The sequence below is a fragment of the Chanodichthys erythropterus genome, chromosome 10 (genome assembly GCF_024489055.1).
Source record: "Chanodichthys erythropterus isolate Z2021 chromosome 10, ASM2448905v1, whole genome shotgun sequence".
Lineage (NCBI taxonomy): Eukaryota > Metazoa > Chordata > Actinopteri > Cypriniformes > Xenocyprididae > Chanodichthys > Chanodichthys erythropterus.
The window spans coordinates 41,104,822-41,118,378 of record NC_090230.1 but is presented as its reverse complement, the minus strand read 5'-3'; the positions used below and the strand labels follow the sequence as shown (position 1 = coordinate 41,118,378).

At 36.9% G+C, this 13,557-nt stretch overlaps 1 protein-coding gene across 1 annotated transcript in view; it reads left to right on the top strand.

Moving 5' to 3' along the window:
* The window catches only part of b3glctb (beta 3-glucosyltransferase b), a 33,104-nt gene extending 19,894 nt beyond the window's left edge, over positions 1-13,210 (top strand). Inside the window, 5 exon segments of the mRNA XM_067397107.1 lie at positions 2,851-2,975; positions 3,426-3,505; positions 7,410-7,509; positions 9,674-9,818; positions 13,049-13,210. Coding sequence (XP_067253208.1) covers positions 2,851-2,975; positions 3,426-3,505; positions 7,410-7,509; positions 9,674-9,818; positions 13,049-13,210 — 612 coding nt within the window.
* The last annotated feature ends 347 nt before the right edge of the window (positions 13,211-13,557 follow it).

The following is a 13,557-nucleotide window of genomic DNA, read 5'->3' as shown; positions in this document are numbered from 1 at the left end:
TTAAATGGATAGTTTAAAGGGATTAAATTCAAGAATGAGATTAAAGGGTTAATTCACCCTAGTTCAAAATGAAATTTCTGTCATCAATTACTCACCCTCAAGTTGTCCCAAGGTAAGACCTTTGTTTGTCCTCAGAACACAAATTAAGATATTTTTGATTAAATCCGAGGGTGTCTGATCCACACATAAGCAGCGATGACACTGCATCTTTTGAGATCCTGAAAGGTATTAAAAGACATCGATAAAACGGTCAGCGTGACTAGAGTGGTTCAAATTTAATGCTATGAAGCGACGAGAATACTTTTTGTGCACAAAAACAAAAATAAAAAAAATAATGACTTTTTCAACAATATCAAGTGATGGGCGAGTTCAAAACACTGCTTCATGAAGCTTCAAAGAGCGTGTATCAAACTGCCAAAGTCACGCCCCCCAGTGGTGAAACATCGAAGTTTCAAAAGACTTATGACGTAACAATGCCTCATTTACGGAAACAATGTGACTCTGGCGCTCCGAAACACTGAATCGAAACAAAAGATTCATAAAGTCATGTGATTTCAGTAACACAAGGCTTCGTTACATCATAAGTGTTTCGAAATTTCAATGGTTCGCCACTGGGGGGCGTGACTTTGGCAGTTTGATTCACGCTCTGAACCACTGATTTGAAACACTTTGAAGCTTCATGAAGCAGTGTTTTTTAATCGCCCATGTTATTTGTTTTTTTTGGCACACAAAAAGTATTCTCGTCGCTTCATAACATTAAGGTTGAACCATGTAGTCATGAACTGTTTTAAATACATCTTTAGTAGCTTTCTGGGCATTGAAAGTGTTAATTGCCTTGCTGTCAATGCAGGCTTCACTGAGCCATTGGATTTCATCAAAAATATCTTAATTTGTGTTCCGAAGATGAACAAAGGTATTACGGGTTTGGAACGACATGAGGGTGAGTAATTAATGACAGAATTTTCATTTTTGAGTGAACTAACCCTTTAAGAAACAATGTCAATGTTACGGAACTGTGTAATCCTGTATATTGTTTATTTGGTTTATTGTTATATGTGTGTGTGTGTGTGTTTTTTTTTTTTTGTTTTTGTCAAGCGGGATATCACGGGATGGCTCCACCTCTCTCAATAAATTGGGGGCTCGTCCATTTCATCGGATTCGTAAGTATGATTTGCCTTGCTGGTGAGTATTTTTGCTTTATTGTCTGATTGGCGGTTTTTACTTGTGAAGGGGGGAGTAATTATGGAGTTTAGTATCGAGGCTTTTAAGCAGTGTCCTACTGTAGAGGCTTTGCGTTCATGCCGTAAATCTGATTTAATTCTTGTTGCTGATTATTATGATATAGCTGTATCTAAAGTAGCTTCTAAACAGGCAATAAGAGATGTGGTGCAGGAAAATTTGGTGACGGCGGGGGTTTTGAAAATCGAGCCAGAGTTACGGGATGTCGGAGCAGAAGCTTCAGTTCAAATTCCGACGGCAGATCCAGATCCATTGGTAGGTCTAAAAACAGAAGATCTGAAATTGGCAATACGACTTAAAGAGCTTGATTTACAAGTTAAGCGGCAAGAACACGATACACAGCTTCTGCGCGTCAGGCAGTGTGAACTCGAAGCTCGCCGCGTCTCGACTGTGCCGGTGAGTGTATCACAAACCCCTATAGCGTCTGTACCCAGTATTTCTGCGAGCGTTCCATCCGTTGTTTCTGTCCCGCATGCGTAATTCTAATCAACGTATAATGCGTTGGGCATTAATCATACAGGAGTTTAATCTAGACATTCGCTATAAGAAAGGAAAAGAAAATGTTTTGGCCGATACTTTGTCTCGTGCGGTGTAATCAACTGTGCGTTGATTTTTAGCGGTGGGGGTGTTACGGAACTGTGTAATCCTGTATATTGTTTATTTGGTTTATTGTTATATGTGTGTGTGTGTGTGTTTTTTTTTTTTTTGTTTTTGTCAAGCGGGATATCACGGGATGGCTCCACCTCTCTCTGCCGGGATTGGGTTACAATTACTGAGCAAGGGTTTAAAACCATCTCTTCCGTTTCCTGCCGGCGAGTTGTTGCGGCTTCGGGCCAGTCGCACCTCTCCTGCCTCCTCTCCAGCCGCCAGACCACCTTTTTTTTTTTTATGTTGTGCATTAACCTTGATTATGTTTTTTTTGGTTACAGTGAAGGTGTTCTGTAGGGATGACCTGCCCTTTTCTTTTGAAACTAAGTTCGCTCTGTTTTTGCTAGGGTAGTAAGGGTAATTTGTTGTATTTTTATTTTGATACATTGAGGGAAGTTATTTTGGATATTCTTGTTTTTTTTTTATTACCCGTTTTGTTTGTTATTTTGGGCCTTGGGTCTTCCTGAAGTTTATGCACCCACTGGTTTAAGTTATCCTGGAAACTTTCAAATGTTTATCACATAATTCCTTTCATCTTAATAAAACGTCAATCGTTTTTCTTGAATCCTGAATCTAGTGTTTTATTTTGTCCATCAATTTTCCATGTTTCTTTTTTTTGGTCTGACGACTGGGGAAGGCATCCCTTTTCCTTTTCCTTTTGTTTTTATTGCGATTAAACCTAGACTGGTCGTAATAGTCAACATTATGCTGAATGTCTCCTTTTATGTTCCACATAATAAAGTCATACAGGTTTGAAATGACATGAGGGTTAACAATTGATGACAGATTGTTTTGTGGGTGAACTGTTTGTTTAAGAACTACAATCTCTTTCTCTGATCTCTGAAGTGCTTAACTTGCGTGTTTTAATTACACCTTTTCTCTTTATTCCAACTCTTTTAATAGTCATTGATTCCTTGATGGAGTACAATAAGTCATGCTTTGCTCCACTTATTGATGTTTCAGATTGCCCTCCACATTTGGGAGGAAGGGAGGGGACCTACTTTGACTGCGGTGAAAGAGTTTTGCTTAGAGCGGCACAACTCATCCTCCACAGGAGACAACTGTCAACACCTACTATAAACACTAATGCACCTCCTACAGTTGTTTAAAGAGATTTATAAAAGCTCTCAGCCATGTGAAATAATGAAACTATGACAAACCGTTCTGTTCAGAAGAGACTGCCAAGAGAAATTCAAACCAGATTAACATCTCGCAGTCAGTTGTCTTTGCAGTTCCCTGCTTTAATGCCCTAATAAATGACAGCCTTCAAAAGTGAACGCCAAATTCCTGCTTGTGGCGTCTCGCATTTGCTGTTCTTTCTGGGTTTGAATAATAATCAAAAGCCTATGAGTTCAAATTCCTTAAACTGAACCACCTTTACAAAGTGTCCTCTCGGAGCTGACACACAGACATTCTGTAATAATTTAATGGAAGTCCTACTACGTCTTAAAGTAGGAACAGGAGGTACTCTGGTTTTATACTGTAACACCCAGGCTTTGATGGTAGCAGACACCGAACTGCTTGAAATATCTGTTATGTTCTTCATAGGGATACCCTGTGCAAAAAGAGGACATCTTTGTTGCTGTTAAAACATGTCAAAGATTTCATGGAGATAGAGGTGGGTGTAGTCAGCCGTCCTTCAAATAAGATAAAGATCGTCACTGGATCACCACTACCAAACTTGGTGAAAGTCTGTGCATTTTAGGTAACTTAAACTAATAATGATCAGTAGTTTTACAGCATTTATTTATTTTGGTCAATGTTCTTTTCTGCATGTAATAATAGATTCTTATATAAAAGCTGTACATGTTTACTTGAGTTTAGTTCACATCCTGAACTAATATGAACTAAAAAAACATTTTTTATTAATATTTTTTATTATTATTATGCAGAAATGACACATTTCACCTCAGCTTCATCGCTGCCATCCACATACACTGTAAGATACACTTCATTTATTTACATTTACGAACTGAGAAAACTTCTATTTAGCTTAGCTTTTATTTAAATTACATAATGAACAACTGTGTGTTTTAGATGGATTGGATCATTCAGTCTTGATTGAAAAAAAAAAAGTAAAGCCATTGCGCTTTAGCAGAGCACAAAAGAGCCCATCAATCCATGCTTCGGGAGGATTACAGATAAACAATAATAAAAGGGAATAATTACAGCTGTCAGAGCTTCCCATCTCAGCCCACACATCTTTAAGTGACAGCGAATAGATTTTATTGATTGTAGGCCCACAAAGTTCCATTGTGGCTTTACAGAAACATTGTACTTTCAAACATTTACAACTCTCTCCCCAGTCCCCCTTTGTGGTCTCTACTGTATAATAGGACAGGTATAAATGCTGTTTTATATTCCAGAACAAATTCCATTTTGCAGCTGGTCAGCCGTAATTGCACTGATTTGCATGATTACCGGTATGTTTAGGGTTTGATTTTATAAACAGTCTAGAGGCAGCATTAAATGCTACAAAATTTATGTGGGGTTAAAAAGATCATAAATATCAGTGCAGTGCAGGATATTTTAATATATTAACTTTATATAATGTATTGCTTATCTTACTGGTCTTTCAGATGGATGTTATAGTCTCAAGTAAATGTAATTCTGTCTTAATTCTTTGAAATTCTTATCCTTCACAGTCTCTGAGGAACTTGCAGCCACTCCTTAATATAAGGTTTGTAATCAATTACTGCGCTCAGACAAGCATCAGCTTGTCCAACTAAATTGCACTGTCTGAACTTATACAAGTGATATGCCTGTGAAAAGAACCATTAAAAGTGGGATTTAAAAAAAAAAAAAAAACATTTTCGCATTGTCAAAATGTCCTTGTATCCTCTAAGAACATGGCTCACATTGTCTCCACCTGCGACCCGAAACCATAGAAAAGTACAAGGTCTCTGAAATGAAACATTCAATGGACTGATCATTCCCTATTGTCTTTGCAGATTTACTGAGATGTGCAAAACTGCCATGGATTGTTTTATGGAAAACAGTCTGACGTCAAACTTTAAAAAGGCAGAGAATTTGTTTTATTCATGGCTTTACTGTGTCAAGCTTAATGGATGGGGCATTGGTTGCTTCTGTTTGCAGTCTGTTTACGCAGAGTTGTTAATGGACTTGTAAATAACAAGTTTGCTGATGTGACAGAAAGCTCTTCTTCAGATGGATGGATGGATGGATGGATGGATGGATGGATGGATGGATGGATGGATGGATGGATGGATAGATAGATAGATAGATAGATAGATAGATAGATAGATAGATAGATAGATAGATAGATAGATAGATAGATAGATAGATAGATAGATAGATAGATAGATAGATAGATAGATAGATGGGACATTGGGACATTCAGGACACTAATTTAAACACATAATATACTTGGCTGCAGCGTCAAGCCTCAAGACATTCTTCATCCACCCCAGGTCCCTCTAGCAAGTGGCAAAACTCAATAACCTCATTTATCCAGTGTCGATCTCCAGGAACTTTGCTAATGATGAAAGAGCTCAGAATATTGTCCCCGAGGACTCTCAACACCAGTCCCCTAAATTAGACTTCTGCACCCCTCTCTGTTTCTTTGTCTCTGCACCAGAATGAGGAGCTAAGCATCTGGGGGAGTGAGTAGTCTTGTCTTGAGTGTGTGTGTGTGTGTAGAGGAGAACTCAGTCAGCTGTGCTGTGGTAATGCTTTGAACAGACATTACTCCCACAGATCCAGAGAGTCTGTGTTCCGGAGCTTCTTTCAGTATGTTTTGTTCTGTCCTCCTCCTGTCCTCTCCCCATCTCTCAGCCTGTGTCTTGCTGACCTTTTCATTCGACTGCCATAGGAGAGCTTCTCTTTCATTGGTGCTGCAAAGCTTTTGTACCACCTCTCTTTCCCTCTTTTGCTCTGTTATACCACTCTTTTACTTGTCCTCCCAGTGTCACAGAGTCACCATTAACCTCCTGGACCTGAGCAGAAGGAATCCTCTGCTCCATCTCAACCCTGAGTTCTTGGGTGAAAATCATGCAGTTTTACTGATGCAGCCTCTCTTCTTGCATATCTTTGATGGTCAGAAGGTTAGTGCTTTATAAACCACACTAAATCTAATCCTTGTGGTTCTTTCATACCCTGTAATGGACCACAGGAAAGTGGGAATATGCCTATATAACAGCACAGTCAGCGGGGTTCATGCATTGATTTTATGATTGACTTCCTTTTTTTTGTTCCAATGCATTCCTCTGAAATTTTATCCTGAAAGTGTTTGGCTCAGAATCAGAAACAAAATCCAGTGTAATATGAAGGAATGGAAGGGCCAGACATGTTGCACAGTGAGCGACTCAAGCTTTTGAATCTGGCACAGGTCATTTCCCAATCTGTTCTCCCAGATGTTTCCCACTACTTCTCCTCTGTTCTATCCTATTAACTGGGGAAAATGACCAAAAGTCATAGGAAAGTATTTGTAATGAACAACAAAGGTGGTATTGTTGCTGTTTATTGTAGTTCATGCCTGGTTAAACCTCTAAGAGGGTCGGATAGCTAGAGCTGTGGGCCAAGCTTATGATTTCAACCAGTTGTCAGAGCTGAAAGCCTTGTGGGCTGTGCTCCAACATGAAGCGCAATTAAAGTTACGGTCCAGTTGGCTTTATTGTGTTTACTCATTACACATGATTAGTTTATTTTGCAGTATGAATGCTTTGGTGTTGATTCAATTTATTTGAAACACTGTTTGTGTGGACTAGAATGTCAATAAAAAAAGTATCAAAAAGCAAAAACAGCTTTAAGAGCAATAAATTTGTACTGATTGGTAAGCCGTAATTCTAGAATAAATAGAGTTGTGCAGGGATGAATACAAAACCTGGAAGACTAATTTTTTTTATTAAAATATTATATTTAATATTATATTATATTATATTATTTTTTAGTAAAATAAGGTTTGTGGCAAGCATAGATGATACTTCAACGTTTTGTTCTACAACATGAATTACACACACCATTTTTTATGCTGTGCTTATTTTAAAAATGTTATGTTTCTAATAAGTAACTAGATAAGAATGTTATGGTTACATAACTTATGTTTACCACAGACCTTATTGTACTCATAATTATAGAAAAAACCTATAGAAAAATCTTGAGGGAACCATTGGCAAATTAGTCTTCCAGGTTTTGACTTCATCACTGCACCAGCACCAACTATTACGCTAATCTTTACTTCTATTGGGTGAACGCAATTTAATTAATATTCATGAGCCATAAGGTTTATAAGGGCCCACCTCCCTACTTTTCAGATATCTGCACCACCGGGCGATTACAGAATAAGATGCAGGTTTTTGCAGTGAAACAGGCCCCATGCAAGTGAAACAAGAACTCTTTATGTCTCAGTTCTTGGACAGAACATAAAGACGAATAAGAGTTGAGTTGCATGACTCCAATTCATTCATCAGCTATTCTGTTCTTATTTCTAACAACATATTACAGGAACACAGTCCAGAGGCTTGTCTAGATAAGTTACAAACTTGTTACACTTGCATTTAAAGGGCACTGTGCGTAAACATTTGCTATCCTGAGAAGGTTTGCGAATGGGGCAATAACACAAGAACCCTGGTTACTCATATTGGATGACGACACACTGATCAGGTGAATGGCATTTCTTTACACCTGATGGAAATGTATCATCAGACCTGACTTTGAGTGGACTTATTACTAGACAAATAGGACTTCAGATGCATTAAGATGATTATGCTTAATGGGAAATACACTATCTTATGCATTTTAGCAGTCTGGCACAAACCTGAAAACCAAGTACACCCACACAAAAATACTCTCATTGTGTGGAAAAGCACATAAGGTCACGGTGCTGAAATCTGAACAAAATTTGCAAGGGATTTCACATGGCTGTGAAGTCTCTGTGCTTACAAATTACACCCATAGATATTCTTCTCCTTTAATACACCTCATTAAAGGAGCTGGAATATCTCAGACCTCAATAAGAGAGGAAAATCAGGGCATTTCATGCCATTTTAAAGGCTTGTAAATATCCAGGCTTAACCTTAAAAAGAAGAAAAAAAATGAATATTCTCTCGTGAAATATGTGCTTTTTTATCTCCCAAGACAACACAGTGAGCCTTTAATACACCATAAAACTTTCACATTGAACTCTTTGGCACATATTAGATACTTAAACTTGTGACAGCCTGTAACTTTTTTATTTATTTGTATATTTGTTTGTTATTTATATTACAGTATATTGCGTGCTTAGTGTAAATTGCACTGTGCCATCTCAGATTAAATTATTGCATTTTAATATTTTCAGGAAGGTAGCAGGGTTGACCATTTTACAGTCTAATTTGACATTATAAGCATTGTATGCAAGGTCGTGAACCTACAAGGTGTCTCTCAGTAAGAGAATTTAATGCTATTATTTTTATAAATATTCACTTGTTATATTCAGTTGTTAACTGAATTGATGTTTTAAGATCAACCCTACTGACATGCATTAGACAACATCACATAAAGTAGTAAAAAGGAGACTTTAACTTGCCCTCCAAGAGTTAGGGAAATGATAACTTTTTTTTTTTTTTTTCATGAAATAGTTCTCATAGTTCTCACATTATAGCAACACATTAAAAACCACTTAGCAGATCCCCTTAGCATACACATAGTAACACACTAGCTACTGCATAATAACTTAATGGCAATCTCCAGAAGATGTGAACATCTTATTGAAATGATGTTTGTTAGTGGCAAGCTACCTGTGTTTTTGCTGTTTAGTGCAATGTGTCTTAACAGTATGGTGCTTAGTCACTGTTCCCAGGTGGTGTCTGTTTAATTGTAGCATTGTAGTTAGCAGACAGTGACTTCCCATTGCAATGTAGGTACACAATGATGTCGTGACTTGCACAGGTGCACTGTAAAAAAATGGCCGTGATTTTAACAGTAAAATACTGTAAAAATGCTGCGTTGAAAAACTGGTTGGTTTACAGAAAGTTTCCGTACTATATACGGTGAATAACTGTAATAGATCTAACGGTACATTTAATGTCATTTTATGGTAAAATACCATTAAATTCACAGTTTTTGGAAGTGAAAAATAACAATTCATTGTAAAATTTACAGTGAAAAACCGTAAATTGACATTCCCACAATTCCCTGCGTGACACTTCACATTTGATATATTTTCGTTGAAATAGTTTTTCTCATTTTTTTCTAATCAGTTGTACATTAGGGTTTTATGTTACATCTATTGTTGTTAAATTAATGTTTATTGCATTTTTAAAATTTCATGCATGTTACCATGATGGTGTTTAGTGTGTGTGTGAATGACACTGTGTGCACCTTCTATATGTTAGTGTTGTCCTTCTCAACTTGTGGAAAAGCTGCTTGTGATGAACTTTGATTCATCATGTGACTCTTATCACCACTGTGTTTGGCGATTGTCAGTGTATTATAAAGGTACAAAACAGATATTAGTACTTCATTAGGTTGGTAAATTAACATTATATCAGTTAATGAAATAAGTTATTTTACCGTAAATTTAACAGATTTTTTTTTACGTTGCTACTGTATTTTTTACGGTAAAGTTCTGGCAACCACAGCTGCCGTTTTTTTACCGTAAATTTAAAAAAAAAAAATTACAGTGTGAATGTGACTTACTGACACTTGAGACTGGACATGATGTAACCTTTTCATATTCATAGCTGTCATAAATTGTTATGCTATTCAGTATCTGAATGGTCTGTGTAAACTGAATGATGTCAAGAAGAATGTGTTCCATAGATTAAATTTTTCTATATTCTGACAGGATGGTTTTCAGTAGAGTTGTGGTGCTGAATATTTTGGCAGGTGGCTGCGGCTGACACAGTTCCGATGCCCCAGATGACATGGTGTTAGGGATGTGTCTGACCACACTGGGGCTCCCGGTCACACACAGCCCACTTTTCCATCAGGTAACCCACATACTCAAAGCACATGTTGTGTTTTTCTGTGCCGCTCTACTGTAGAAAAAAACACAATTATAAGGGGAGAGATTTTTTTCATTGTCACCATACTTTGGCACCAAAGTGGAACAACAAATTAGTTGAAATATGTTGGTGCAGGTCTGGATAGCTATCTTGTATATATTTCACATCAGAATTGAGGGAACAGGAAGATAGGAAGGCAGGTTCATTTATTTATCATCTCCTTGTACCGGCTTGGTTTGCATTCCCTAGGGCCTCAATCAATTCTATGGATTTGATTGTTAATTAAAAGAATAGTTTCCCATATATAATCAGTTGTTCATCGTCATGCTGTTCCAAATCATAAACCAATTTTTATTCTGTGGAAGGAAATGATTTAAAGAATGTTCACATTACTCTCTTTTATACAGTGAAAGTAAAAAGGGACTAGGGGCCGTCAATCTAAAAAAGGACAGAAAAGCACCATAAAAGCCTTATAAATGTCGTCTGTACAGCGTGTGCACTACATTCCAAGTTTTTTGGAGCCATATGATAGATGATTATCTTACTGACCCCATTTTGAACTTTAGTGTCATCACCATTCATTGTGTGGAAAAAGCAGATAGGACATTTTTTCTGCCATGTTCCATTTAAAGTCTCCCTGTAGTCAATAATTTTATCCCTTAAAATTCATCATTGACCACCAAATGACACATTTAAAAAAATTTTCTTGTGAATTTTTTTCTCCATGCCTCATTTATTATATGCGTATCTATGAATATGCTAATTAGCCCCTTCCCCACTCACTCGCACGAGCTCAAGTGATCCACTCGGTGAACTTACTGAGGTAACTGCTGCACAATGGTATCGCTTTTTACAATGTCGGACAAATAATTAATATGTAATTAATAAATAATTAATAATAACAGTAATTAATATGATTAGCCTTTTGCTTGACTTCATTATTAAACAGCTAATGTGTTGCTAATGTTACACAAACCATGTTTTTTTTTCATATCAACAGAAAAAGATAGCGGGATATATGAAGAGTTTGGTTCCAAAACACGCTAATTTAAAAAAAATTGCCAAAATCAGTATTGTATCTGGTCGGTATTGAAAAGTCATTTATTAATTTTGCGCAAAATGTGGTATCCTTCATGTTATTCTGTAATGTTTTCTCCCTTTCTTTCCAAAACTCGACAAACGCCAGTCTCCTTTTTCTGCAGAACGCGATATATCTGCTCAACCAATCACAGCGCACCATTCCACCCACTGTAAACATTGAAGTCTTTTTAAAAAGCCGCTTTTAATACCAATGTACTCGGCAAATGTGATACTCTTTAAAGGGTTAGTTCACCCAAAAATGAAAATTATGTCATTAATGACTCAACCTCATGTCGTTCCAAACCCGTAAGACCTCCGTTCATCTTCGGAACACAGTTTAAGATATTTTAGATTTAGTCCGAGAGCTTTCTGTCCCTCCATTGAAAATGTTTGTACGGTAGACTGTCCATGTCCAGAAAGGTAATAAAAACATCATCAAAGTAGTCCATGTGACATCAGAGGGTCAGTTAGATTTTTTTGAAGCATCAAAAATACATTTTGGCTTAAAAATAACAAAAACTACGACTTTATTCAGCATTGTATCCTCTTCCGGGTCTGTTGTCAATCCGCGTTCACGACTCCGCTTCTTCTTCTTTTTCTTTCCTGTTTTATGGCGGTTGGCATCCAGCTTATTGGTGCATTACCGCCCCCTTCTGCTCTGGAGTGTGGTTCACGACTCCACAGTGAAGCTGCTGATGTAAGACGCTGCTGACCTGTTATCCGGTGCGCCCGAGCTTCGTTTACAGTCTGAGGGAGACGCACGCTGTATTCAAGCTATTCTACATTGTTTGTGTTTTGGTATTGCTATATTTTTTAAAATGGTGCGTAAGTGTGCATGTTGCGGATGTCCTAATCACCAAAAAAAACCCACGGCGACGTAAAAGTGCATTACCAACGCCAACAGATGAAAGGATTCAATGGAATCAATTCAGTGGAAAGGATTCCAGAAGAGACGACAATGCTGAATAAAGTCGTAGTTGTTGTTATTTTTGGACCAAAATGTATTTTCGATACTTTAAAAACTTCTAACTGACCCTCTGATGTCACATGGACTACTTTGATGATGTTTTTATTACCTTTCTGGACATGGACAGTATACCGTACATACATTTTCAATGGAGGGACAGAAAGCTCTCGGACTAAATCTAAAATATCTTAAACTGTGTTCCGAAGATGAACGGAGGTGTTATGGGTTTGGAATGACACGAGTCATTAATGACATAATTCATTTTTGGGTGAATTAACCATTTAATCGGTAATAACACATAATTTATAACATTAACAAGATGACCCGTTGAATTCATTTTGGGAGCGACAGCTGAATGTATTTTTAGTAAAATGTAAGATAAATAAGATAAATATTGGCAAAGTTTAGACTCTGTCATATATATGTGAATCAACTTACTTTGTTGTGTGTTTTCAATTTGAAAAATAACTCTTATATTGATGGATTTATTGCATTTTGGGAAAAAAATAATACTTTTTAATAATAAACTTTTTAAAATCAAAATATAGATTTGAATTTTTAATGTTTTTATAACCAAAAGATGCCATGTGAAAGTCTGAAACAGAAAATAGTGGTTTTCATCTTGCCACATTCTTGGTAAAGAAAATGCCTTTTACTCAAGTTAATCAAAATGGAGTTATTGCGTTTTGGAACCAAACTCTTCATATTCTCTTGAGACTCTCCTGCTTCAGAGCACTCATGGTTGATATGCTATAGCCCGTCGGCACATTGACGTAATTGGTAGTTGGTGACGTCAGAAACACTAGCGATTTCAAACTGCAGGTCTTTTTTTCATTGCAGTTTTAAATAGAAAATATTTAGCAATGGTGTTTACTTATGAATTTGCACATGGTCTTAAAGCATATTAAAAACACCACATAGACATATAAACAACATTAAAAACTTGATTTTCACCACAGGGGGACTTTAAGAAAGAACAATATGAGGGTAATCAAATGATGACAGAATGTTCATTTCTGGGTGAACTTGAAACATTTGAGAAAGGATTATGCATTCACAATTAGGGCAATAAGTGACTCACTGATGCATCTATATAAATTGGATTCCATCTGTATGTTGAGCTGTGAGAAACCGCTGAAATAATCCATGGTCTCTTTTCTGACCACAGGGCTGACCGGATGATTATATGAAAGAGCTTCTGGCACGGCAGAGCCCAATCTCCTTCCACAAACACTGGAACATAAACCCTGTGGCTGTCTACCAGCTCTGGCTTATAGAGCCTAATCTGAGGAGACCACACTCACTCCCAAAAACCACAGAGGAACTGTAGACAGAGCTTATGGAGTGAGTGTGTGTGTTTATTTGAATCATTTGATAATCTAGAAAACATAAAGGCAATCAAAAAAAAAAAAAAAATCACAATCAGATTAATTTCCAAATATTCTTGTTGAATTCAAAAATGATGATAAAAATTGATTCAAAATGATGGTGCAGGTGATGCTGTTATGAACAGAAGTTGTGGTTTTAGATAAACTGGATACATTTTAGTGCATTCTTCTATGGTATTATGCAGAGAGTTTGATTTGATCATCAAAATTAAAGCAGCTTAACTTGTTTATTCTCTTCTTGACAGTTAAATCTATTTGTACAGCAAACATGTAAATCACTGTATCTGTT